This window comes from Tursiops truncatus, chromosome 19 (assembly GCF_011762595.2).
Source record: "Tursiops truncatus isolate mTurTru1 chromosome 19, mTurTru1.mat.Y, whole genome shotgun sequence".
NCBI lineage: Eukaryota > Metazoa > Chordata > Mammalia > Artiodactyla > Delphinidae > Tursiops > Tursiops truncatus.
In genome coordinates this window covers 27,610,704-27,637,933 of record NC_047052.1, presented here as the reverse complement: position 1 = coordinate 27,637,933, position 27,230 = coordinate 27,610,704, and the positions used below count along the sequence as shown (strand labels likewise).

The 27,230-nt window shown below is 51.7% G+C and overlaps 2 protein-coding genes across 14 annotated transcripts in view; both read left to right on the top strand.

Annotated features, from left to right (window-relative positions):
* The window catches only part of NLRC5 (NLR family CARD domain containing 5), a 92,656-nt gene extending 84,267 nt beyond the window's left edge, over positions 1-8,389 (top strand). For all 9 annotated transcript variants that reach the window (XM_033845687.2, XM_073795556.1, XM_073795557.1 and 6 more), the window contains 10 exons: positions 922-1,005; positions 2,632-2,715; positions 3,005-3,088; positions 3,223-3,300; positions 4,008-4,091; positions 4,181-4,252; positions 4,544-4,627; positions 5,819-5,902; positions 6,268-6,351; positions 7,319-8,389. In XM_033845687.2, the coding sequence (XP_033701578.1) occupies positions 922-1,005; positions 2,632-2,715; positions 3,005-3,088; positions 3,223-3,300; positions 4,008-4,091; positions 4,181-4,252; positions 4,544-4,627; positions 5,819-5,902; positions 6,268-6,351; positions 7,319-7,430 (850 nt within the window). In that variant the 3' untranslated portion in view covers positions 7,431-8,389. The remainder of the gene's footprint in view (positions 1-921; positions 1,006-2,631; positions 2,716-3,004; positions 3,089-3,222; positions 3,301-4,007; positions 4,092-4,180; positions 4,253-4,543; positions 4,628-5,818; positions 5,903-6,267; positions 6,352-7,318) is intronic.
* A 7,215-nt stretch (positions 8,390-15,604) lies between these two features.
* CPNE2 (copine 2) overlaps positions 15,605-27,230 on the top strand; it is a 52,017-nt gene continuing 40,391 nt past the window's right edge. For all 5 annotated transcript variants that reach the window (XR_012327870.1, XR_012327869.1, XM_073795559.1 and 2 more), the window contains exon 1: positions 15,605-15,745. The gene's annotated coding sequence lies outside the window, so the exon portion shown is untranslated. The remainder of the gene's footprint in view (positions 15,746-27,230) is intronic.

Genomic DNA, 27,230 nt, shown 5'->3' with positions numbered 1-27,230 from the left:
GAGTGTCTCCTCTCCAACAAGCAGCTCCCCTCAGATCCAGCCAACTTTTCCCACCTGTCCCTCTGGGTGAAATGGTTAGGGGTGTAGGTGCTAGTTAACAGCCACACCACCTGGGTTCAACTCCTGGCACAGTAACCAACTGTCCCAGTTGAGCTGGGACAGAAAGTCCCGCATCCTGGAAATCTCCTCAGTTCCGGGCAAACCAGGACGGTTGTCACCTCTGGGTTGTACCTCAGTGTGTGAGCTTAGGCGAGGTACTCAACCTCTCTCTGTCTTCTTCCTCATCTTAACTCTGGGGATAACAGCTGGACCTACCCCCTCAGTGGCTGTGAGGATTAAATGAGATCACACACATGAAGCACTCAGAACAGAGCCTGGTACAGAATTCACACTCTACAAGTATTGGCTGCTGTTATTCTTATTACTGTTATTATTATTATTCCTCTCTCCTGCCCAAGGTGGGGCCATAAGGAGCATGGTCCATGGGTAACACATGGTTGGGCCCAGGAATGGGAATCCTACAGCCTTGGGTTCTGTTCCTGATGCTGCCACTTTCTGTGTGTGACTGCTGGGCCTCAGTGTGCCTCATCTGTAAAATGGGGATAACTATAACATATCATCTCTAAATGGCCCTTAGCATGTGCTTAGTATGTGGTCACTATGATGACTGATCAGTAGTCTGGGTCTAGTGTGATTCAGAATACAGAACTGCTGCCTGGATGGCTGTAATCATTCTTACAGAGAAAACAGCATTTGGATTTCCCAGTGCAGTTTTGTTTGTACCGTTTTGGGGTTTTTTTTTACACTGTGTGGATGTAAGTGGCTGTCTTGGAGATCACTGGGCATTGCTGAGCGCTCAAGGTCTGCGTCAGGGACCCAAGCCCAGTATGCCAAGTCCTCCTGTGGCCTCCTCTCCTCCAGCCTCAGCCACCTCCCGCTGGGCGCCTCTACCCTGGCTGCACTCACTCAAGGACTAAGCCACATGACCCTCCTGCAGAGCCTCCGGTGAGTAACCAAGTGACCCCATAGGAGTACTTCCAAGTTCTGCTGGGACCACCCATCTAGGGAAACACTGGGGCACCTCCCTGAGAACCCTCTGTGGCTCCTGTCCTCGGCACCTTCCTATAACCCTCCCAGGTCGGTGTCACAGCTCTTGCCTTTTACTGCCACCAGCTTCCTCTGCGCTACACAAGTGACCTGAAGGAGCTGAGCCCAAGTCCTAGGACAACCCTTCATGTGCACAAATTCATCCTCTGTTCTTGTTCATGTTTCTGATTCACGGTTGTGGGTTGCCTAGATTCTGCATTTCAAGCTCCCAGGTGATGCCAGTTCTGGGGGCCACAGACCACACTTTGAGTAGCGATGGTCCAGCCTCAGAGCTGATGACCTTGATATTCTGCCCTTGTGCCCCTGGCCACTTTGAGAAACAAATAGCACATGTTCTTTTCATGTGATTTTTCAAAATATGAAATACTGTGACTCTAAACAAACGTAAGCAATGACACAAAGCATTGTTTTGTTTTTATCCAAGTCCCCGTCCCCCACTCTGGCAGGGTAGAGCATGTAGGAGATGAGCTCAGAGAGTTTGGGGGACCAGCTCATTTCACCCCAAATTAATTTACCGAAAGGCAGTTCCCTAAAAATTAATTTGCAAAACGTAAGGCAACAAAACAAACAATCCTCAGACTAATACCTCTGCATCAGCTGTTCTGTTTCGTTTGTCTCTTCCCCCCATTCACAGAGGCAGGGTGTGGTCAAGTGCAGAAAAGACCATAAATAGACTGGGTTTAAGGAAAAGCCCACTATTTTTATAGATTAGAACAGGATGAGTTGTGAGAGACACATGAAACTGACATTCAGCCGGGCTGGCCTGAAGATCCCTGACATAGGGGCAGAGGCAAAGCCTGGCCGAACCAAAAAAATGTGGCCACTGCTCCAGGCCAATGGCTCTGGCCTTTCATTTCCACCTTGCCTGTGAGGCCCTGGGGGTCTTTGGCCCATCACCTCCTCCCTGGGCCTCCGAATTCTCCTCTGGGTATTAGGTACCGTCTGCCCACCTTGCCCATCCCCCTCCCTCGGACGTTTTGTGACTGACATATGAGTTCCTGGAAGTGTAAAGGCTTTGCAAACTGTGGAGTTCTTAGCACTGCACTTGCAAATGCCTTTACTCCTGACTAAGGCTTCTTGGCCCTGCTTCTCCAGTCTGAGAGCTGCCACCAGCTTAAAGGAGCTAGGGTGAGTTGCCTGTCCCTCCCCCAGACCCAAGACAGCTTTGGCAGGGGAAGGTGACAGAAGCAAGGGGCTCCTGGAGGACACTCCTCACTTCCTAGTGTCATCACCTTCACCCACTTATATACTGCATCACCCCAGACCCAGAACCTCGGGAAACCCAAAGACAGGATATGAGAGTGTTGATTGCAGCAAGAAGGATTCAGGTCAGACACCAGGGAGAACATCCTAAACAGAAGACAAGAGTTTGGAGTCCTCACCCAACATAGGGCGAGAGGACTTTATCACTGTGGCTGAGGCCTTTCTCTAGACATTGGCCTCCTCTTCTGGGATGAGGACACAGACAGGATGAGATGGGTGGCAGGCTGATGGTTGCAATTCCCCTGCTGTTCTCTCCCCAAGCTTGAGCCACAACCAGATTGGAGACACCGGTGCCCAGAACTTAGCTGCTGTCTTGCCGGGACTGCCTGAGCTCAGGAAGATAGAGTGAGTGGCCAGCCCTCCTGACGGGTCCTCAGCAGCTACACCACGGTCCAGGGAGACTCTAGCTCCCCCCGCCCGCAACCTCAGTGTCCAGGCCCTGGGGCTGGTTACCTCCTGGAACTGTTGATCTGGGGACCTTGAGCCAGCCCAGCCCCTGCTCTTCCCTGGGCCTCTCCGTCCCATCAGGCTGGGACAGCGTGTGGCGAGAGTGCTGTCTCTTAGGGCCCTAGCAGATGTGGTGGCGTTGGTGGGGGACGGGGGAGTCAAGGGTCTGACGTCTGCCCCTCCTCAGCCTCTCAGGAAATGGCATCGGCCCGGCAGGGGGAGCACGGTTGGCGGAGTGTCTCCCGCTTTGCAGGCACCTAGAGGAGCTGATGTGAGTGTCTGCCCGGGTGGGCTGCCCTCTGTGTCCCCGCAGGCCACCTGGCCCTTGGGTCCCCCAGTGGGCACAGGGCAGGGGTATGGAGCAGGCCAACCTGGTGCTCAATTTCATCCCCTCTCCTCTTCCAGGCTCGGCTACAACGCCCTGGGAGACCCCACAGCCCTGGGGCTGGCCAGGAGGCTGCCCCGGCACCTGAGGGTCCTGCAGTGAGTGGCCCCCTGCCCGCGGTGTGTGCAGGGTTAGCGTGAGGGGTTCCCCAAGGAGCACTAGGGGACCGAGGCTCCCATCGGCTGAGCTGCCCTGCCTTAGGGGAAACCGTGGCGTGTGCTGGGGCTGGCTGCCCCTCCCCCACCAGCTTCTCCCCTGCCTCTGGAGCCTGGGGCACGGAGATCAGGAGACCCAGCCTCGTCCTGGCTCTGCCACCAGCCCCCTGTGGGCCCTTGGCCAAGCCCCTGCCCCTTCTGAGTCTCAGTTTCCTCATAGCTCAGTGTACCCTGTGAGCCAGTCTCCGAGGGGGAGTGAGGAAGTGTCAGCAAAGGGCTATGCAGGAGAAAAGCGACCTGCCACTTTACAGTTTATGTCCATGGTCTCATCTGAGCCCTGTGAGGCCGGGATTTCTACTTGCTCCATTTTCCAGGCAAGGGAACTAAAGCCCGGGGAGGTGTGGAAAGCTTACCCTATGAATACATCAAGGAGCCAGGCCTTGAACTTGGGATCTCAGACCCCAAAGCCAGGGCCCTTGAGACCCACCCAGGTCCTATGTGGAGGGGAGAGGGGTTAGGGTGGCAGTTACCCAGAGACTGTCAAAGGTCTGGCAGTGCAGCCTGAGACAAGGCTCAGGGTGGGGGGATCTAGCCCCCCCAGTTCCCATACCTGGTCCCCCAGGCTCCCCTCACCCCTTCCCTTTCCTCAGCCTGACATCCAGCCATCTTGGCCCAGAGGGAGCACTGAGCCTGGGCCAGGCCCTGGATGGATGCCCACACATGGAAGAGATCAGGTGAGTAGAGGCCGCGGAGCCTGGGCAGGGGGCCAGGCCCGGGGGGTGGTCTGGGGCTTCCTCTCACAGGTGTCTCCCCTGCCCTGCAGCTTGGCAGAGAACAACCTGGCCGGAGGGGTCCCACATTTCCGTCTGGGGCTCCCACTGCTCCGGCAGATCGAGTAAGTAGCCTCCTCTGACTACCCGGGGAGCTGGGGTGCTGTAGGGGGCAGTCCTTCCCTGGCTGAGCCTGATACCTGGGAAGGCTTTTGAAGTGACAGAGGCCTCAGGTATGGGGGGAGCCTGGAACTAAAAAAAGAGGGGGCACTTTCCTAAGACTCCCAGCCTGCCCCAGATGCTGGCCACTCCGCTTCCTCCTGCTGTGATTGCCGGGTGTGGAGACGGCCACTAGGCTGAGGGTGCCCCTGACTCAGATACCTCCCTCCCATCCCCTTCTCCGTCTCCATCTCCAGCCTGGTGTCGTGTGAGATTGACAACCAGACTGCCAAGCCCCTCACTGCCAGCTTCGTCCTCTGCCCGGCCCTGGAAGAAATCATGTGAGTGCCTGGGAGAGCCCTGAGCTGGTCAAAGTGGGCACCTGGGGGCCTGGTTCCTTCCTCCCTGGAGGTCTTCCCATCTTGTACAGGGAAGGTCATTCTTTCTCAAAGCTCCTCTCGAGGAAGTTTTAACACTTGAGCTGCGAGTGTTGTTTGTCTAAGCCATTCACCCTTTCCTGCCCATTTCCCCATCTGTGGAGGGTGAGAGGGGCAGTGGACCAGATGGAGATGGTTAGAACCATTTCCCGATTGTCCCTTTGGGAAGCGTCTGGATAGACTACCTCACTGGGTTTATGGAGCCTTGATTTACGAACCAGCTGTTGGTAGTGAGGAGTGGCTGAAAGCAGCAGGCCCCCCGACCTGCCCACTGGCCAGGCCCACCTCCCTCTTGGCCATCAGAGGTGCTCAGACCTTGGGGCCTGGCAGTACTGCCTCAGGGATAAACTAGATTGCCAGGACTAGCCTGGGACCCTGAGCATGATGGAAGAAAATGGGATTTCCTTAAGTCCAGGACACAAGGGATTACAAGATTTTAGGTTTGCATCCTGAAGATTTTAATTCTTCTCATTACTTTACACCAAAGACAAAGTCTCAGATCAGGGCTAACTCACCAAACACTGGTGATTATCCCTTTTTAGCCAGCAGGGGGCAGACCACAGGGTTAGCGCCTTAGGAAGGACGCAGGTTCCAGCCAGAAGTTAATACCATTGTTTGCACTGTATTTATCCTTGTAACTACCTTCTACTTAGGGTCCTTAACACAAGTCTTTCATTGATAGCAGTGATAAATGTTTCCTAAGATCAGTTTCTTAAAGTGAAAAAAAAAGAGAGGACAGAGGACTGATTTAAAGAAAAATATGAAACAAATAATACAGGCGGTACATGGATGTAGCAAAGTCAGGATGGAGGCGTACGCACGGTGGAAGTTTGGATCATGATGTTTCCACAGACCTCGTGTTCTGAACTCTCAGGACAGCCAGCTCCTAAGCTGTCTGGGTTCTGAGGGATGACCGGCTCGGGAATGGGGTGGGGAGGTAGGAAGGAGCCTCCCGTGCCTTGTAAAGCCTTCAGGGAGGGCCCGCAGGACCCCGTGGCGCTCCCCCATCCCCGTGGCCCCCAGCCCTCCCCACCTGCCCCCTGTCTCTACCCTCACTGCTCTCCTGCCACTGACATTGGCACCCCTACCCTGCAGGCTGTCCTGGAATCTGCTCGGGGATGAGGCAGCTGCTGAACTGGCCCGGGTCCTGCCGCAGATGGGCCGGCTGAAGAGAATGGAGTATGAGGGGCACATCCGGGGAAGCCAGAAGGGGGTGGGGAGGACCAGAGGGGGACCCGTGTCCTGGGGAAAGCCAAGAGTCCACTGGGTCAGGCCCCTAACTCCCAGGAAGCCCTCCTGGATTTGCTCACTCCGGTGCACTCCAAGCCCCTGTCAAGCTTAGCTCTCCCTGGGTCCCAGCCTTCCGCCTTCCCGCTGCACTGCTGAATGTTGAGTTCTCTAAGCACATGTGTGGGGAGCCTCTGTTCCCCCCGCCCAACTTGGCACAGGGAAGGGACACAGGGAATCACCCCTCCGGCCGCCTCCTCCCCATCTCACCATCTCACGTCAGTCTCTTTCCCCTTCCTCCGCCATCCGTCGGGAAGCCTGGAGAAGAATCGGATCACAGCTTATGGAGCCTGGCTTCTGGCTGAAGGGCTGGCGCAGGGGTCTGGCATCCAAGTCATTCGGTAACAGGACTTGCAGGGGCAGGGATGGTTGGGGCTGGGGTGAGCACACCAACCTCTACAATGTAAAGGCACCTCCTATAGGAGAAGGCAGGACCTGGGTCGGGAATTATCCAAAGAGACTTGGACCGCACCCTCAGGGATTTGGCAGCAAGCCGGCCTGGATCAAATCCCAGCGCTGCCAGTTGCCGATTGCGTGACTTTGCATCAGTAACTCAAGCTCTCTGAACCTCAGTTTCCTCCTTTGTAAAATGGAGGTAGTGATAGTATCTACCTCAGAGAGGTGCTCTGCAGAGTAAATGATTATATAAAGCACTGAGCGCAATGCCGGGCACATAGTAAGCACTTAAAATGGTAGCTGTCATCAGGACCACCACATCCAGTTGTATAGGTGGTGCACTGAACATCAGGGTATTGCATCTAAGGGACACCACTCACATAGTAGACGTGTTAGGTTTCTAGTAGTAGTGAAGCGCCTCGCTCTATAAAACAATATATTATGACAATTTCAGACGATGGAAGTAAAGTGTCCTAAAGAAGGGGAGCTTTTTCCTTATTTGTCCAATGTGTCATATGAGCATGGCCTGGGGAAGAAGCTAGCTCCCGGGGAAGAAGATTGAGTGGAGGGGACTTCCCTGGCGATCCAGTGGTTAAGACTCCACGCTTCCTCTGCAGGGGGCATGGGTTCAATCCCCAATCAGGGAACTAAGATCCCGTATGCCGTGCGTTGTAGCCAAAAAAAAAAAAAAAAAGATTGAGTGGAAGAAGTCCGGGTGGGCATGGGGGATACCATCTCCCTAAGGTAGCCGTGTTGGCCTAATACCTGCTGCTGCCTACCAGGTAACTCTGGAAACAGCTCTTAGCCTTTGGGGCCTTGGTTTCCCCATCTGTAGGTTGGGCAGAGGGCAGAGACAAGACAATAAGTGAGCAGCTCCCAGTGCTGAGAAGAGTCTGTCTCTGTGCCCCACAGCCTCTGGAATAACCCCATCCCCCCGGACATGGCCCAGCGTCTGCGGAGCCAGGAGCCCAGGCTGGACTTCGCTTTCTTCGACAACCAGCCACAGGTCCCTCACGGCACTTGATGGCCCCTTGAGACTTTTCAAATGCAGCCGAGTGATGCCAACTTCCACCCACCGGGATAGAGGACTCAGGAAAAGAGCCTCAGCTGGCTGTCCCTGTACCCTGCCCCACGAGGGGGAGACAGGTTTTTCCTGCAACAGTCTTCGGGGAGGACTTTTTTGGCAACAAAGGACCTAGTATAGCCAATAGCCTACCCTACATCCCAAGGGACATGCATGACCAGCCAGAAACATGTAACACAATGAGCATGTCATGGTGTGATGCGTGACACAGAAGGTCACACGTGACAGCATTCCATGTGACATTGCATGAAACCTGCAGTGTGGCCTGTGGGTTAATGTCATGGGTCTTAGCACTACATGTAATATATAAGACATGACAAATGTCCACGCCATGTGGCTGGCCAGATGCCCTCAGGCAGGGCCAAGATCTAATTTATTACTTTTTTAAACCAAGTGTGTATTTATAAATTGCATTTCCAGAGCAGCTAAGCCAGAAAATGTCTTCCGCCCAGAATGGGATGGGGAGAGCATCCAATCACTGACCGGCCCAGTGGCCCGAGGGCCAAGGCCGTGGGCCAAGCCAGGGATTTAGCCATGAGGCTTCCAGATGAGTATCCTCCTGCCTCAAGCCTCAGTTTTCCCATCTGTGAATTGGATCACCCACTCTCCCTTAGTTTCCAGGGACTTTAGGCCCAGGTCCAGGTAGAGCCAGCCTGACCTTGGACAGGCCCAGTCCGTGCTGTGTAAGGGACGAAGCTATGCCCTAAGGGTGCAAGGGGTGGGGACTGCCAAAATATTCAGGTAAGGCCACTGGATCAAGCCACTACCTCAGCAGAATCTGAGTGAGCTCCCAGGGGCTGCATGTGTTACACAGTGTTCTCATTACTTCCAAGAGGGCCAAAGGGTGGCCCTGCTACACTGTAAGCCAGGTTTGGCCAATAAATGTGGGTGATCTTCCAGCCTCTAGCCTGAGTCTGATGTGTCCCACCACCTCACCAAAGTCAGAAGTGGTTCACCCCCTGCCCTGGGGACTGGAGAGCAGGGCAGACTACAGAGAGAAATGCTGAGAGGAACACTGGCCTGGGAGTCAGGAGGCATGGGGTCGAGTCCAGACTCTGTCTCTATATGTGGTCATGTGATCGTAGGCAAGTGACGACCTCTCTCCAGAGCTCACCTGCACCATGAGGGTATTGTAGAAGCTCATGGTGTTAGAAACAGTCTTTGTTTGGCTTGCATTATATTTACACTCTTTTCTGATTTAACTGTCAGTATTTTAAATTGGGAACTTTGACCCAAAATTCAGATTTTCAGCTTCTCGTAGGTGCTGGTCCAGCATTCCCACTCAAGAGTAATCTGCTGGGGACGTATGACTGTGTCCTTTAGATGTGGCGCACATCCGTCAGTTTGCCGCAGTCCCCACCACTCCCCAGTGTATCCCCTCTCACTATTGCTGCTTGCCTGGTCCTTGTGAGAGCCTGGGAACTCCTGGCTAAAGGATTTCCACAGGCAGGTGGTACATCAAGAACATGGCTTTGCAAGTCAGACGGGCACAGAATGGAATGTGACTTGGCCCCTTGCTGCCTGTCCTCAAGGCCAGGAACTGTTTCTGTACATGTTAGTAACACCCCTGGCCCCCAGGACTTTCAGAGGGGTCAGGGAAGCAAAGTGTACAAAGTCCCTAGTATGAAGAAGTAGGTACTGGTTACATGCTCGTTCTCTTCCCTTTTAGGGCTGAATGTCGTATGAAGTGAAGAGGTGTTTGAAATGGCAGGAGAACAGCACTGCCTCTCCATCACCTACCTGTGGGTTGAGCAAGTCCATATCTGGGGAGCCTTCCTCCAGAGCTGCACTCCACTGTAAAAAGTGGAGCAGGGAGGGTGCAGTTACTACTGAGCACCACTGGAGGGCAGGCTGGCCCACTGGCGAGTCCTGAGATAACTTCACCACTGTACCCAGAATGAAGTTAGGAAGTGATGCTAGAGGCTGTTCCCACCTGGCTTGGGAACCTGGGATGTCCCAGCCGGCTTGTGGCTCACCTGGATGGCTTGGCCTTGACCTTTGCCACCCTCCATTTTGTCCTCGATCCCGCACCAAGCATGAGGAGAAAGTCCTCCAGCCAAGTGCCAAATACCCACACCCCACACAGGGACACTCTTTATCGGGCCAGGATCAGGGCACACCTGGCATCAAGTGGGGCCATCAGCCTGGTCCTGGGGGAGGGGATGGGCAGGTAGAGGATCCAAGAAGTTTACCTGGAAACCTTGAGTCCCAATTCAGTCTCTCCCGTCTGGGAAAGGATGCCAAGGCCATCAGGGTGCACCTTCACGCCAAGGAGGGTTGTACTGCTTCCTCCCCTTGCCTAAGACTGGAGTATGAATTCCACAAAGCCTGAGGAGCCTTTGACCGGGAAGGTCACAGATGAGGAAGGAACAGAGCACCGACCAGAGAAGCTCCAGCCCAGGTGAACCGCACACCACGCAGAGCCCAGAGCTCAGAGACACTTCATTTGCTGCTTATTTGTTTTCCTTTTCCCTTCTTCTTTCCCCTTTAGCTCTGCCCAAGTTCTAAACGCCAAGAAACTTGCAGCAGCTGTCCTGAAATACACCACAGTACTGTCAGCACCGCAGAGCCGCCTGGGTCCAAGTCAGGTGCGGTCACCATGCTCATTTCATTAAGAAACTTCCTCTCCTGCCACCTACTTGTTTGGAGGCCTGGACTATTTTTCTACCCCATGCTGATGAGGTCTCCCTGCCCCTTTCCTCCCCAGAGTAAGCTCAGTTTAAACAGATCTATGAAAACAGATAAAATTCGAAGAAAAGTAAGGCTCTGGGCCAGTAAGCAGTGTAATCAAAATGGCGCTCCCTGTTTCTACACGTGAGTCTTCCCGCTAAGAAGGTAATCGGGCTGGTAAGTTCCCATGTCTAACTGCCAGGCTGGGATCAGCTCATTTTGCTGCTTTGTCACTTGGCCTCCAACCTATGGTTTTACAGATTGAATATCCACCTTTCTGATGGGAGTCACAGAATCTTCCTTCCCACCCGCTCCGGTCTCAAATCCTCCCAAATTGCCCCCTGTGTCCTTCCCCTAAACATACACGTGTCTGAAATCCACTGTCCAGGCCAGTACCTCTCGAACTGAAAAATCATAGTTACAGACACTGCAACGTGCATTGAATCATCTGTGGATCTCGTTAATTTGCAAATTCTGATTCAGCGGGTCTGGGACAGAGCCTGGGATTCTGCATTTCTAAGAAGCCCCCAAGTAATGCTGCTGGCCCACACTTAGTGAAAGTGCAGACCGGTGAGTAGATCTCAATCCTGACTGCACATTAGAATCACCTGGGGAGCTTTTAAAGCTGCCTTTCTAAGACTAGAGTGGTATTTAGAAAGCTCTGCAGGTGGTTCTGACGTGCAGCCAGCATTGGAGACCCACTAGTCTGGAGTATGCTGCCCCTCAGAGAGGCGAGGTAACCCTTTGCACCTACCTTATTTTTTGTCCTGGTAGATCCTGGTGACCCTCCTTTCTCAGATGAGGACACCGAGACCCAGAGATTTTTCCTAACTTGCCCAAAGGTAAGCTAGTAAGTATAGTAAGTGAAAACTAGTAAGGGGTAGCACCAGGAATTGAACCTGGGTCTTCACAACCTTTTTTTTAAAACTTTTTTTCTTTCCAGTTTTATTGAGATATAATTGACATGCAGCACTGTATAGGTTTAAGGTGTGCGATATGACTTGATTTACATATATTGTGAAATGATTACTATGATAAGTTTATTAACATCCATCATGTCCTATAAGATACAAATAAAAGAAAAAAAAGTTTTTTTCTTGAGAACTCTTAGGATCTACTCTCTCAACAACTTTCAAATTTTGTGACTCTTAATCCCACAGGTGCTGCCCCAGTTTCCTCATCTGTATAGTGAGGGCACAAGCAAAATGAGTCAGAGCACAAGGACCTACTTTCTCCAGCTGCAAAGATGACCTTATGCTTCATCTCTACACACCCTCAGGTGGGATCTGAATCCTCTGTCTCCTGCCTCACCTGGTTACAGTTCTTTAGGGCTTCACCCTCTGGGACCTCCTCTAGACCCATAGCCACAACCTCAATAACAATGTCCTCCATTTTACAAATAAGGCCCAGAGAGAAACAAGATTTGCCCCAGATTCCACAGCAAGTATTCAGTGGAGCTCAGATTCCAACTCTGGAACACTAAGGGAGGGAGGACGTTGGAGTGATCCTGGCTGGGGACTTAACTGGTCTGTGGGTCTGTATGTTCAAAGAGAAGGGTCCCCAGGAAGGCGAGAGGGCCATATGACCTTCCTGACCTTGCCTCTGGCCCCCAGCCCCTCCCTTCCCTGGCCAAGGCCAGGCCTGAGGGCGGTGGCCCCAGCCAGAGCTCTGTATGCCCCCTGGACATATCCGGAGCTTCCGGGAAAAGACCTTGCAGTGGCTGGTTTGGTACAGATCCTCCCAGGATTGGGCCCAGGGACAGCTGGTCTTCCTCCCAACCCCCAGCCACGCCAGTACAGCACCCCACCACCCCAGTGTGTCTCGAAGCCCCCCAGAGCTGGAGTCCTCCCTCCCCTTCAGCCCTTGGAATCCACACCTTATTGCTCATCCCACACAAGCCCCAGCCCTGCCCTGGCTGCCCAGAAATCAACCTTTGCCCTGAGGAGGAGGTGACAGAAGAGGAACTTTTGCAAGAGAACAGAGGCCAACTGGGGTCCCCAGGTTGAGTGTCTTAAGCCAGAAGTATCAGTCTCCTGGGCTGTGCCCATAGGCCCCGCCCCTGCACGCACATGCATAGTATAGTGCAAGACTGGGGCTGATGGAGGTGTCTGGGGCTGACTGGAGGGCCTGGGGAGGTGGAGGGAGGCATGGGCATCCTGACCCTGGAAGGGGATAGCCCTGCATTAGAGTGACCACAACCCTGGATCTTAAAAGTAGCAATAACAACATGCTAGCCCTGGGGTCTAGGCATGCCTGGTACCAGGCTAGACACCAGATACTAAATCCATCCTTACATTTTACACAGGAGGAAACTGAAGCCCAGAGCATTGAGTGATGTCACCCAGGCAGTAACTGGACAGGCTGAGGTTCAAAGCCGGGGCCATGACTCTAGGCCTGAGATGTAGGAGTGCGGTGAGCCACACCCACCTCTCTCCGTGAGATCCCGGAGGGGATGTCTCCACCGCTGATGCGTCTCCACATCAACCCCCTTTGTGGGCAGATGGTATTTTCCAAAGATGGCCACTGTAACCTCTCCCTGCCCACGTGCTCTTCCTACAAATGACAATGACACTCCTCTCACCTAGGGGCGGGGTCTATGGAGAGAGCCAGTGACTACGGCAGAAGTGACATTATATGAATTCCAAAGTCCAGTAAAAGATAATGAGGCTTCCACCTGGTTCCCTTGGGATACTCATTCTTGGAACCCAGCCACCATGCTGCCAGGAAGCCCAGGCCACATGGAACGTCACGGGTAGGTGTTCCAACTGAGGTCCCAGCTGACAGCCAGCATCAATTTCCAGACAAATGTATGTGAAAGCCTTCTAGGTAACTCCAGGCCCTGTCATGGTCTGACTGCAACTGTTTGAGAAATCCTGGACAAGAACTGCCCTAGCTGAGCCCAGAGGCCCCCCAGAGCCATGAGAGATGATAATGCTTGGGGTGATTTGAGATGTAGCATAGATAACCGGGACACCCTCCATCCTCTCCCAGCTCACATACACCTGAGTCCAGCCAGGGCCTGCTACGCAGGTGGTGCTATTTCAAGTCACTAATTCACAAGCCATATGCGCATGTGTGCACATACCCGACTATCAGCCTATTTAGGGAAATTGAGGCCTCCCAATCGTGCACAGAGAAGTCTCTATCAGGCCAAGGAAAGACTTCAGCATTTTGTAGTAACAGCCTTGTATTGTGTGTGGATTAAAGACAGACTGCAGAATCAACCCACGATGGACACTTGGCCTTAAACAACTGACCTCTGGGCTCTCCTGAGCCCTGACATTTTTTTAAAAAGCTTCATTGAGATATAATTCACATACTACAGCCTTCACCTCTTTAAAGTATACAATCAATGGTTTTATCTACAGTTGTGTAACTATCACTATAATTTTAAAACATTTAAAATCATTGCTTTCTTTCTCTATGGCTCTGTCTAGTCTGGACATGTCATATGCATGGAACCATGCAAGATGTGGTCTTTTGTGACTGGCTTCTTTCACTTAACGCAATGTTCTCAAAGTTCATCCATGTTGTATATACATCATGCCTTTCTGCGGCTGAATAATATTCTGTTGTACGGAGAGACCACATTTTGTTTATCCTTCATCAGTTGATGGCCTTTGGGTTGTTTCCACCTTTTGGCTATTCTGAATCATGTTGCAATGAACATTCATGTACAAGTTTTTGTATGGATGTATGTTTTCATTTCCCTTTCCTAGGAGTGGAATTGCTGTGACCTGTGGCCTTTGTACTCCGCCCGCCCGTGGCCAGGGATCAGGTATCTTCCCCCCCCACCCCCCACCCCGCTCAGCAGGCCCAACTACCTCATCCTTCAGGTCTCCGAGAGGAAGCCTCGCTGACTCCTCTGGCTGAGTTGGGTCTTCTGAACAACCCTGCCTCAAACCTTTGCACTTTTCATACAGTAATATGATTGCCTGGGCCGTGGTCTTGCCCCCAAGAGGTGAGCAGCGTGAGGGGAGGCACTCTCTGCTTGGGTTCACCACTGTCCATCCCAGTGCCTGGCTCTCCTGCTCTGGAGCCAGGAGAGGAGAGGGATTCTGGGGGCCAGATCAATCAGAAAAGGCTTCCTGGAGGAAGAGGGGCTACAGCTGCGTCTAAGAACACCTCTAGATTGGTTTGCCCCACAGCTGGGCTGAGGGCTTTGAGGACTTTGGTTGGAAGCAAGATGAGAGTTTGGAGAAAAGAAGGATGGATGGAGGTCGGGGTGGGGGTGGGGGGGAGGCAGGCAGAGAACAAAGCCCAGAGCCCTGGGGCTGTTTAGCAGCCGCCCTCTAAGGCTGCAAAGTGCCTGTGACTCAGACGTGGAGGGAGGTTCGCAGGATGCAGCGTGAGTCTCCCAGTTAACCCTCACCTGCCTAGAATGGAAAACCCACAACCCAAGTGTTCTGCGTTAACTCCCAGATTCCCAGTCTGTGAGCCCCGGGGCCAAGGGCTGTGGACGTGGTCTTGAGATCCCCGAGCCAGCTCTGTCCCCCACAATCTGGTTAAATGAGGCTCCTTTGTCTGAGGCACTGGATAGGGGAGAGGGGCGGGGGGAGCGAGCACATAAATACTGCCGAGTGGCCTGCAGCACGAGCGCCCAGCGACAGACGAATTTCTTAAGAATTGGTGCCTCTTCTAGGGAAAAGAAGGCCACCGCCGAAGGGCGGACTCGGTGCGCTAAGGTCTCAAGGACCCGCTAGACGCCCTCCCGCTGACTAGCCCCAGGCACTGTTCGAAATGTTTATCTTATCGTCTCTGTCAGAGAAATAACGCTTGTGTCATCTTCCCAGTCCCTGGCGGTAACAAGAAAACGCCGAGCTCTTTTACTATCGGAAAAAAAAAAAAAAAAGAAAACACAGCGATCCTAGTGCTGCCCGATACAGCCCAGAACCAAACCCCGTGGTATATCCCCCGAGGGCGCAGCGTTGAGCCGAACAGCCCTTGGGGTCGAGGCTGCAGAGGGCGCCCTAGGGCCTGGCAGGTCCGGGCCGACCCCACCCCTCGGATCCCGCGTCGGCAGCCCTGAGCGCACAGTGCGGGCAACTCGGAGGTGCCAGCGGCTCGGGCGAGGCCAGCCTGGGGCGAGTGCGAACCAGCTGCGTTCCGATCCGCGGAATCCTAGCCTGGAACGTTCAGCTCCTCGGATCCCGGCCTCGAACGTTCGGACACTCGGATCCCGGCCTCGAACATTCGGGGCCCCGAGGCACTGACAACCCGGTGTGCCTGGGCGCGCCAGCCGCGGGCGGCGGGCGGGCAGGATATCGTCCCCGCTCCGCCCGCGGGAGCGCTCGCCCCTCCAGGAAGCGCCCGCCTCGCCTCCCACTTCCCGCCCCACGCCCGCCCCCGCCCTCGGCCGAGGGAGGAGCCCGAGCAGCAGCCGCCGCCACTACCCGCCCGGCCGGGGAGGAGGACTGGACCTCGAGCAGCTGCGGGCGCACGCGAGCTGGCCATGGCTGCGGGGGCAGCGCCCTGAGCCTGTCCCGCGCCCGCGGGCCCAGCCGAGCAGGGGAGCTCCCGGGGATGCCCCGGTGGCCCGGAGTGCGGGGAGCGGCAGCCGCGCGGTGAGGGTAGCGGGACCCGAGGTGAGTGGGGCCCCAAAGGGGCGGGCGGGGCGCCCTGGCGGGAGGGCTCAAGTTCGGCCTTGGGGCTCGGCTTCTGGTGCCAGTGGCGGCTTGTAAGGAAGCTGGGTTCCGCTTCGGGGGACTGCGGAACCCCAAGCCCCCTCCCTCCACCCGCGCTCACCCGGACCCCGGCGTTTGGGTGACTGAATTCCGACCCGGCCACGCGGGGGCGCTCCGTCTTCGCCCCGACCGCGGGGGAACAGAGGGCAGGGTGCCGAGAGGACGGTGGCGCCGCCCGGGGTCCGAGCCCAGCGGTTTAGGGACCCTCCTACCTTCCCGGAGGCGCCTGGGGGCGTCAGGAAGGTGGAGCCCCGCCACCATCGCAGCTACGGAAGTGCTGAGTTCGGGCTGGCTCCGGGCAGGCGCGGGGCCCGCTCCTCGCCCCCCGTGCCCTACTCCCAGCCCCCCAACCCCCCTCCGTCCCCGGCCCCAGAGAACTGCTAGAGAGTCAGCTCCCTGCGGGCGAAGGGGGAGCAAAGAGAGGGAGTGGAACTGGGCAGCTTCCCAGAAGTCGGAGTGTGTTTGCAAACTAGTTTTTTCTCAAACGCTATCTGGCACCTGTGTGTTTTGGGTGGGGGCGGGGAGGGGGAAGCATGGCGAGAGAGAGAGCAAGGCCCTTTCTTCCTTCCCGTTCCTCGTTACCCCGCAGAGTTGCTTCTCTGAAAAATAGAGGGTTCTTATTTTCCTCTTCCCATGTCACCCCCAGCCTTGTTGGACAAGCCCCTTTGGGGAAGGGGCTGTGGTTTGCCCAAGGTGACAGGTGGCACTGGAACCCAGGGCTCTGTTAGCCAGGTGCAAGTTCTTCTTACTGTCTGGGACTCCCCCAGCCCTGTTATGTACTGGGTGAAGTGACAAGGGCAAAGGATCTGGGAGAATTAGCTGAGTGGCCCTTTGTCTGTCTGCCCTTAGTGTTTGCTCCCCTAGGGGTGTGGGCTGTCACTGAGGGATGGGGGGCTGTTTCTGTTTCTTGGAGCACCCACGGCTTCAGTAATTGGGGAGAGGAGCCAAGCTGTAACCTTCGGCAGCTGCACAGCCCTAATGGAGAGCTTGGGAGACCTGGGTCTGAACGCCTACCCAGCAGTGGGCCCCTGGCCTAGACCTTCCTCCCCTCCGAGCCCAGGTCCTCATCTGTAAAATGGGCTCATTGTCCAGGGCCTGTGCATATGGAGGCTGGGTGCAAACATAAAAAGTGGTTTTATTGCAGTTCCTCTGGTATGGAGCCCAGTGAGCGCTGGGACTGTCCCAGGCATGTGACATAGCTGGCTGGAGTGGGAGGGGTCACCCAGGCAGTTTTCTCCATGGAAAGAGCTGTGGGCTAAGAATGTGGACACTTGAGTTCTCCTGGCCCTCTGCCGTGTCCTGTTTGGGTGCCTTGTCACTCCTAGGGCTTAAGGGCGTTTCCATTGGTAAAATGAAGCAAAATTTGACACAATCCAGTTTACAGGACTGCTGGGAGACTGGAACCTGGGCCAGGGGGCAGGTGTTCTGCAAAGTTGGGTGCACTGGTGGTCATGGGACCTCCCTCCCAGAGGCCACAAGAATTAAAAATCCAGGGACGTAAGAAGAGGGTCGGAGCTAGAGCCTCAGTTTCTGTACCTGTAAAGTAGTAAGAGCAATACTCTGTACATCTTTATAATCTTTTAGGGTAGTTGTGTAGTTCTTTAAAGGTAGTTGTGAGGATTAAATTAGACAACAAAGGGCTTGTGCACCAGCGCTGTGACTGGTGCCCGATAAGCGCTCAGTTAATGTTAACCATCGTTATCATTATTCATGAGCATATTAGTAAGCCTGATGTGGGTCACTGATTTAGGATTCCTTCTGGGATTTCCTCAGGCAAGCTCGCTTCTCTCTCTCCCACTTCCTTCCTGGAGAGAGGAGCCTCAGAATCCAAATGTTGGACTTCTGGGCTGTTCCGGGGCAGGCAGGGTCCTGAACAGGAAGGTGCCACTAGGCTGAAGAGAACACCATGGGGGATGGTAGATCCAGTGGGGTGGTCCCATTTCCCCCACCTTGGGCTGACCTCGCAGGGCTCTAAGGGGTGATGGAAAACAGAAGAGCATTCTCTAGGAATTCCCGCAGGAGCAAGGTTGCCAGGCAAGGTCCCCTACTGTGAAGCCCTCAGCCAGGGCCGGGGTCCCATCTGCCTGATGCTCTCCTCTCCTCTAACCCTTGCAGGGGCTGCTGAGTCAGGCCAGTCACTTCAGGAATCCATCTCCCTCCAGCTGGGAGAATATGGCCTCAGAGAGGGGGCAGGATTCCTCCCCTCCTGCCAGGTCCCCTGCAGGACACAGGGTGGGCTCCTTGGAAGCCAGGAGGCCAGGTCACCGTAGGGTCTTGGCAGGCAGCAACTGGAGAAGACGATCATGCCCCACCCATGCTGTCCAGAAATAGGGTATGGGGTCCCAAGGGGATTCATGGCTTCCTGAGGTCCTACAGGGCCTGAGGAATGAGCGGGGGTCCGAGGCACCTCCTGGCTCCTAGCCAGGTGTCCTCTCCCTTCCTTGGGCCACCTGGCCTCTGCTCTGTGGTGGCGTCAAGAGGGCTGTTGCTGGCCCATGTCCTGGAGTGTTTCTCCACTAGCCCTGTCCACATGTGCCTCCAGAGCCTGAGATGAAACTAGACTAGACGCTGATCCCTCGCTCGCTATCACATCACCTTGCTTAATTTTTCTCAAGGCATTAGCCGCTCTCTCCCATCATCTGATTCATTCAAGTATGTGTCAGTTTGTTCTCTGCCCTCCTCCCCAGGGGGTCAGCTCCAGGAATGGCAAGGGCATCCTGTGTCCATCTTGTTCAGGGCTCTTTCCCTGCACTGACTGGCTTAATGGCTGAGTCCGCCCCTCCTTGTAGCCTCCTGTTGAATGGGTCTGTGATGTTGGGTGATGGAGCCTAGAAGAGTCATGCGCTCACCCTTTGGGGTTTCCGGAGGAATCTCTGTCTCACCATACTGAGTGCTGGGGCACTCTCAGAGCGCAACGATGGAAGAGGGGCAAGTGCTGGCCTGGGGGAAGGGAAAGTTGTGAGTCTGGGAGAAAGTGGGATTCTCCCAGCACTGAAGCTCTGGGGGAGGTGGTCATGGTGGCTGCTGACCTGGTTGGGGTGTCACCTGCTGCCGTTGCCTGCAGGACCAGAGGTCTGGGGTGTGCTGGGGAGAGTTACCCATCCCCCAGGTGACCTGGGCCAAGTCTCTTAACCTCTTGGACCTCGGTTTCTTCATCTAGAAAATGGGGAGCTTTAGACCAGAAGCTAGCTGTTCCCTTGCTTTCTTCATGTGGTTCTTTTTTTTTTTAATTTATTTATTTTTATGTATTTATTTTTGGCTGAGTTGGGTCTTCGTTGCTGAGCACGGGCTTTCTCTAGTTGCGGTGAGCGGTGGCTACTCTTCGTTGCGGTGCCGGGCTTCTCATTGCCGTGGCTTCTCTTGTTGCGGAGCACGGGCTCTAGGCACGTGGGCTTCAGTAGTTGTGACACATGGATTCAGTAGTTGGGACTCACGGGCTCTAGAGCGCAGGCTCAGTAGTTGTGGTGCACAGGCTTAGTTGCTCCGCGGCATGTGGGATCTTCCCAGACCAGGGCTCGAACCCGTGTCCCCTGCAGTGGCAGGCGGATTCTTAACCACTGCGCCACCAGGGAAGCCCCTTTCATGTGGTTCTTAAGGCAGCTGTGAAAGGGGTTGTAAACCAAAGAGGACTTTGCCCAGTTGGCGTGATACCTCTTCCGCCTGTGGCTTCGGGTCCCTGCCTTCCAGAAAGGTTTCCCCCACCATGCAACCATCTATTCGTCACCGAACAAATGTGTTTTGTTTTGTTTTGTTTTAATAGCGTAATATATCAAGGGTTTATTTACTATTTTAGGTAGAGCCACAGATTTGTTTATTCATAGGCTTAAAATTTTTTACCTTATATTAGAGTATAGTTGATTTACAGTTTGTGTTAGTTTCAGGTGTATAGCAAAATGATTCAGTTATACATATACAAATATCCATTCTATTTTTTAAAATAAGTTTATTTATCTTATTTATTTATTTTTGGCTGTGTTGGGTCTTTGTTGCCGTGCGCGGGCTTTCTCTAGTTGTGGCGAGCGGGGGCTGCTCTTTTGCGGTGCGCGTGCTTCTCATTGCGGTGGCTTCTCTTGTTGCGGAGCGTGGGCTCTAGGCACGCGGGCTTCAGTAGTTGTGGCACGTGGGCTCAGTAGTTGTGGCTCACAGGCTCTAGAGCGCAGGTTCAGTAGTTGTGGCGTATGGGCTTAGTTGCTCCGCGACATGTGGGATCTTCCCGGACCAGAACTCGAACCTGTGTCCCCTGCATTGGCAGGTGGATCCTTAACCACTGCTCCACCAGGGAAGTCCCATGTATCCATTCTTTCTCAGATTCTTTTCTCATATAGATTATTACAGAATATTGAGTTCCCTGTGCTATACAGTAGGTCCTTGTTGATTATCTGTTTTATATTATATATAGTAGTATATATATAACCATAAGTTTGGTAACCATAAGTTTGATTTCAAAGTCTCTTTCTGTTTTGTAAATAAGTGAGTCTGTTTCTGTTTTGTAAATAAGTTTATTTGTATCATTTTTTTATATTCCACATGTAAGTGATATCATATAATACTTGTCTTTCTCTGACTTACTTCATTTAGTATGATAATCTCTAGGTCCATCCATGTTGCTGCAAATGGCATTATTTCATTCCTTTTTATGGCTCAGTAATATTCCATTGTATATATGTACCACATCTTCTTAATCCATTCCTCTGTTGATGGACATTTAAGTTGCTTCCATGTCTTGGTTGTTGTAAATAGTGCTGCAATTAACACTGAGGTGCATGTATCTTTTCAAAGTTTTCTCTGGTTATGTGCCCAGGAGTGGGATTTGTGGATCATATGGGCTCTAGAGCGCAAGCTCAGTAGTTGTGGCACATGGGCAGCTTAGTTGCTCTGCAGCATGTGGGATCTCCCTGGACCAGGGCTTGAACCCCTGTCCCCTGCATTGGTAGGAGGATTCTAAACCACTGCGCCACCAGGGAAGCCCAGCACCACTTATTGAAGAGACTGTCTTTTCCCCATTATGTATTCTTGCCTCCTTTGTTGTAGATTAATTGACCGTAGCTGCATGGGTTTATTTCTGGGCTTTCCATCCAGTTCCATTGATCTATAAGTCTGTCTTTGTGCCAGTAACATACTGTTGTGGTTTTTTTAAAAAATATTTATTTATTTATTTGGCTGCGCCGGGTCTTAGTTGTGTCACACGGGATCTCTTAGTTGTGGCATGCAGGATCTTTAGTTGCGGCATGCAGGATCTTTTTAGATGTGGCATGAGGGATCTTTTAGTTGTGGCATGTGAACTCTTAGTTGCAGCATGTGGGATCTTGTTCCCTGACCGGGGAGCGAACCCAGGCCCCCTGCACTGGGAGCATGGAGTCTTAGCCACTGGACTACCGGGGAAGTCCCGGTAATATACTGTTTTGCTTACTGTAGCTTTATGGTATAGTCTGAAGTCAGGGAGCCTGGTTGCTCCAGCGCCATTTTTCTTAAGATTGCTTTGGCTATTTGGGGTCTTGCGTGTTTCCATAGAAAATTTAAGATTTTTTGTTCTAGATCTACGAAAAATGCCATTGGTAATTTGATAGGGATTATATTCAATCTGTAGATTACCTTGGGCAGTAGAGTCATTTTGATAATATTGATTCTTCCAATCCAAGAACATGGTATATATCTTTCCATCTGTTTGTGTCATCTTTGATTTTTTTCATCAGCATCTTATGGTTTTTGCAGTACAGGTCTTTTGCCTCCTTAGGTAGGTTTATTCCTAGGTATTTTATTCTTTGACACGATGGTAAATGGGATTGTTTCCTTAATTTCGCTTTCTGATCTTTCATTGTTAGTGTATAGAAATGCAACAGATTTCTGTGTATTAATTTTGTATCCTGCAACTTTACTGAATTCACTGACAAGCTCTAGTAGTTTTCTGGTAGCTTCTTTAGGATTTTCTATGTATAGTATCGTGTCATCTGCAAACAGTGACAGTTTTACTTCTTCTTTTCCAATTTGGATTCCTTTTCTTTCTGTTTCTTCTCTGATTACCGTGGCTAGGACTTCCAATACTATGTTCAGTAAAAGTGGTGAGAGTGGAATCCTTGTCCTGTTCCTGATCGTAGAGGAAATGCTTTCAGCTTTTCATCGTTGAGTATGATGTTAGCTGTGAGTTTGTCATACATGGCCTTTATTATGTTGAAGTATGTTCTCTCTATGCCCAGTTTCTGGAGAGTTTTTATTTTTTATCATAAACGGGTGTTGAATTTTGTCAAAAGCTTATTCTGCATCTATTGAGATGATCATATGATTTTTATTCTTCAGTTTGTTAATGTGGTGTACCACACTGATCGATTTGCAGATATTGAAAAATCCTTGCATCCCAGAGATAAATCCCACTTGATCATGGTGTATGGACCTTTTAATGTATTGTTGGATTTGGTTCGCTAGTACTTTGTTGAGGATTTTTGTGTCTATCTTCTTCATCAGTGATATTGGCCTGTAATTTTCTTTTTTTGTGGTATCTTTGTCTGATTTTGGTATTAGGGTTGTAGCGGCCTCACAGAATGAGTTTGGGAGTGTTCCTTCCTCTGCAATTTTTTGAAATAGTTTCAGAAGGATAGGTGTTAACTCTTTGCTAAATGTTTGATAGAATTTGCCTGTGAAGCCATCTGGCCCTGGACTTTTGTTTGTTGGGAGTTTTTAAATCACTTTTTCAATTTAAGTACCTGTGATTGGTCTGTTCATATTTTCTTTCTTCCTGGTTCAGTTTTGTACCTTTCTAAGAATTTGTCCATTTCTTCTAAGCTGTCCATTTTATTGGCATATAGTTGCTTGTAGTAGTCTCTTATGATCCTTTGTATTTCTTTGGCATCCATTGTAACTTCTCCTTTTTCATTTCTAATTTTATTGATTTGAGCCCTCTCCCTTTTTATTCTTAATGAGTCTGGCTAAAGGTTTTTCAATTTTGTTTATCTTTTCAAAGAACCAGCTTTTAGTTTCGTTGATCTTTTCTATTGTTTTCTTCATTTCTATTTCATTTATTTCTGCTCTGATCTTTGTGATTTCTTTCCTTCCAACTTTGGGTGTTGCTTGTTCTTCTTTCTCTAGTTGCTTTAGGTGTAAGTTTAGGTTGGTTATTTGGGATTTTTCTTGTTTCCTGAGATAAGATTGTATTGCTATAAAATTCCCTCTTAGAACTGCTTTTGCTGAGTCCCATAGGTTTTGTATCATTGTGTTTTTGTTTTCATTTGTCTCTAGCTATTTTTTAATTTCCTCTTTGATTTCTTCAGTGATCCATTGGTTGTTTAGTAGCATATTGTTTAGCCTTCATGTGTCTGTGTTTTTTACAGTTTTTTTCTTATAATTGATTTTATTTTAATTATTTTATTTTATTTTTGGCTGCATTGGGTCTTCATTGCTGAGCAGTGGCTACTCTTTGTTGTCATGTGCAGGCTTCTCACTGCGGTGGCTTCTCTTGTTGCGGAGCATGGGCTCTAGGTGTGCAGGCTTCAGTAGTTGTGGCTCGCGGGCTCTAGAGTGCAGGCTCAGTAGTTGTGGCACACAGGCTTAGTTGCTCCACGGCATGTGGGATCTTCCCGGACCAGGGCACGAACCCGCGTCCCCTGCATTGGCAGGCGGACTCTCAACCACTGCGCCACCAGGGAAGCCCTACCATGAGGTTTTGATATAGCTGTCTGTGTATATAGAAGATTATTTTAAGTTGCTGGTCTCTTAATTTCAAATGCATTTCCAGTATCCTGCATTTGTATTCTCCTCTTCTCACGATGGCTGGTTTTGATATCATATTTGTGTGTGGATGATTTCGTGCCTTTGCTCTATGTTTACCTTTTCCAGTGAGCTTTCCCATTCATAATTTCCTTGTTGCTAGTTGTGGGCTTCTCTTTTCTGCCTAGACTTGTTGTAAAGCCGGTTTGGTGGTGCTGAATTCTCGTAGCTTTTGCTTGTCTCTAAAGCTTTTGATTTCTCCATCGAATCTGAATGAGAGACTTGTTGGGTAGAGCCTTGCTTGGTTGTAGGTTTTTCCCTTTCATCACTTTAAATATATCATGCCACTCCGTTCTGGCCTACAGAGGAAAGTCAGCCGATAACCTTATGGGGATTCCCTTGTGTGTTATTTGTTGCTTTTCCCTTGTTGTTTTTAATATTTTCTCTTTGTCTTTCGTTTTTGTCAGCTTGATTAATGTGTGTCTTGGCATGCTCCTCCTTGGGTTTATCCTGTATGGTGTACTCTGCACATCCCAGACGTGGTGACTGTTTCCTTTCCCATGTGAGGGATGTTTTCAGCTATTACCTCTTCACATATTTTCTCAAGCTGTTTCTCTCTCTCTTCTCCTTCTGGGAACCCTATAATGCGAATGTTGGTGCTTTTAATGTTGTCCCAGAGGTCTCTTAAACTGTCCTCATTTCTTTTCATTCTTTTTTCTTTATTCTGTTCCACAGAAGTGATTTCAACCATTCTGTCTTCCAGCTCACTTATCCATTCTTCTGCCTTATTTATTCTGCTGTTGATTCCTGCTAGTGTTGTTGTTGTTGTTTAATCTATTTATTTATTTATTGGCTGCATTGGGTCTTCATTGCTGCGTGTGGGCTTTCTCTAGTTGCGGTGAGTGGGGGCTACTCTTTGTTGTGGTGCGTGGGCTTCTCACTGCAGTGGCTTCTCTTGTTGTGGAGCGTGGGCTCTAGGGTGCAGTCTCAGTAGCTGTGGCACACAGGCTTAGTTGCTCCGTGGCATGTGGGATCTTCCCGGACCAGGGCTCAAACCCGCGTCCCCTGCACTGGCAGGCGGATTCTTAACCACTGTGCCACCAGGGAAGCCCCCTGCTAGTGTATTTTTAATTTCAGTTATTGTATTGTTCATCTCTGTTTGTTTTTCTTGAAATTTTCTAGCTCCTTATTAAACATTTCTTATATCTTCTTGGTCTGTGCCTCCATTCTTTTTCCACGATCTTGGATATCTTCACTGTCATTACTCTGAATTCTTTTTCAGGTAGATTGCCTATCTCCACTTCACAGACTTGTTCTTCTGGGTTTCTGTCTTGTTCTTTCATCTGGAACATATTCCTCTGCCATCTCATTTTGTCTAACTTTCTGTGTCTGCAGTCCCACAGGCTGCAGGGTTATAGTTCCTCTTGCTTCTGGTGTCTGCCCCCATCTCGTTGTGGCTGCTTCTTTGTCTTTGGAAGTACAATATCTTTTGGTAGGTTCCAGTCCTTTTTTGTCAGTGGTTGTTCAGCAGCTAGTTGTGATTTTGGTGTTTTCAGGAGAGAAGGTGAGCTCAGGTCCTTCTACTCCACCATCTTGTCTGGGCAGGCTCCTCAGCAAATGTTTTTTGAACAGCTCCTCCTATGGACTGTGCCAAAGCTGGGGTACAACTACAGAGCTCTGAATGGAGTTGGGGGGATAGAGTGAGGCAAGCAAATGACAAAGAGACAGGAAAACTTAAGATGGTGGAAAATGCCATAAAGAGAATGAAGCAGGGTGAAGTGATTGAGATTGGCGGGATGGGGGGTGGGGACATCAGGGAGACTTCTGGAGGAGGAGGTGTGACACTTAAGCTGAGATGTTAATCTATGGCATGACATTCATGGCTGTATCCCAGCTTACCTAGTTCCCAGCAGGAACTAGGATACTTCCTGGATATGCTCCATGGATATTTTTGAATGAATGAAGGAGGGAGGAGTGCCCAAACCAGAGGAGGGAGCACGTACAAGGGCCCTGAGGTGGGAACATGCTCAGTGTATTCCAAGAGCCCTTTCTCTCCACCACGCAGCTCTGTGTCTCCTTTGGTGGCCCTTGTCTCGTCAGGAGCATCTGGCCTCCTTCTGTGCTCTGGCTGTCCCTGCCCCGTGACACAGGAGAGTGCATGCTCAGCTCCCAGCAGATGATGCTATCCAACCTCTCCCTCCTTTGGGCCCCCAACAATCTTTCCGAGTCTGAGGGCTGTGCTGGGCAAGAGCACAGTGGACCCCATCTCATTTCAAACTCTGGTTTGCCACTGACTAGCTAAGTGACCTTGGGCAGTGTATTAGTTTCCAAGGGCTGCTGTGAAGCCACCACAAACTGGGTGGCTTCAAACTACAGAAATGTATTCTCTCACAGTTCTGGAGGCTAGAAGTCCAAATTCAAGGTGTTGGCAGGGCCACGCTCCCTCTAAAGTTTCTAGGGGAGGGTGCCTTCTTGCCTCATCCAGCTCCTGGTAGCTGCAGGCATCCCTTGCCTTGTGGTGACGTCACTCCAGTCTCTGCCTCCTTCCCATGGCTGCCTTCCCTCTGTGCCCTTAAGGACACCAGTCATGTGGGAATAAGGGCCCACCGTACTCCAGCATGTCCTCATCTTAAGTCTTTACATCTGCAGCTACCTGTTTCCAAATATGATCACATGCTGATCTTAGGGGTTAGGATTTTAACACCTCTTCTGGGGGACACAGTTCAACCTCTAATAGGCAGGTTACATAACCTCTTTGTGCCTCAGTTCTCTGTTCTATGAAATGGGGTGGTAATAATAGGGCTCCTCTGCTGGGGCTGCAGGATAGCCTACACAGAATGGTGAGAACCTGTGGACAGGGCCAGGCACTCAGGAAGCACACAGTCAATGCTGTTATTTCCATCTTATCAGTGAAGGTTTCCTGGGAGCAGCTGGCAATGTCCTTGGCCAGGAGGACTTACTGAGGAGGGCCTGGGGCTGGGCTGTGGGCCTCTTGCCTGGGATGCGGAGGCTCAGAAAGGCCCCTCCCCGCTGTCTGGATGAGAAGGGGCAGGTGGGCGCCTCTTCAGTGTGGCGGGGTGAAAGCCATTAACAGAAGGTGGGGAGCTCAGTCTGCAGAGGGATGTGAGCAGAGGGTGTCCAGCCACTGTAGGTGCCCACAGGGGGATTCGGGTACTGAGTAAGCCCAGATGACCTTTCAGGCCCAATCAGCCTGGAGTTCCTGGGCGGGAGCTTGGGGCTAGAATCCCAGAGCAGCCCAGCAAAGACTGAGGGGCATATGTAAACTCCCCAAAGCCAGAAGGGGCCTGAACCCTGACAGGCAGGGAAACTGAGGCAGAGAGAGGAAGGGACTTGTGGGGAGTTCACATAGAGAGTTGGGAGCCCCTGTCTCCTAGTCTCCCCATGGTAGGCCCCTGGGTGGGTGTGGATGCCAGGGGGTAGGGCCCCAGGGCTGGGTCCCAGTCCCTGAGGCTGCCCCACAGTCCCCTTCAAATGAAGCTACTTTGGAATGACTTCAGCTGGTGGTCATTGTCACCATGCCCTCCTCCCTCCATTAGCTTGGTCCCCCCTCTCTGAGCCTGGCCAGGTTCACCCCGAGGTCCCCGAAGTACTTCCTGCATCCCAGAGTCCATCCACGCCCATCCCCTGTAGCACTTGCTGGGAGGCAAGAGGGCAGGGCGTCGCCAGC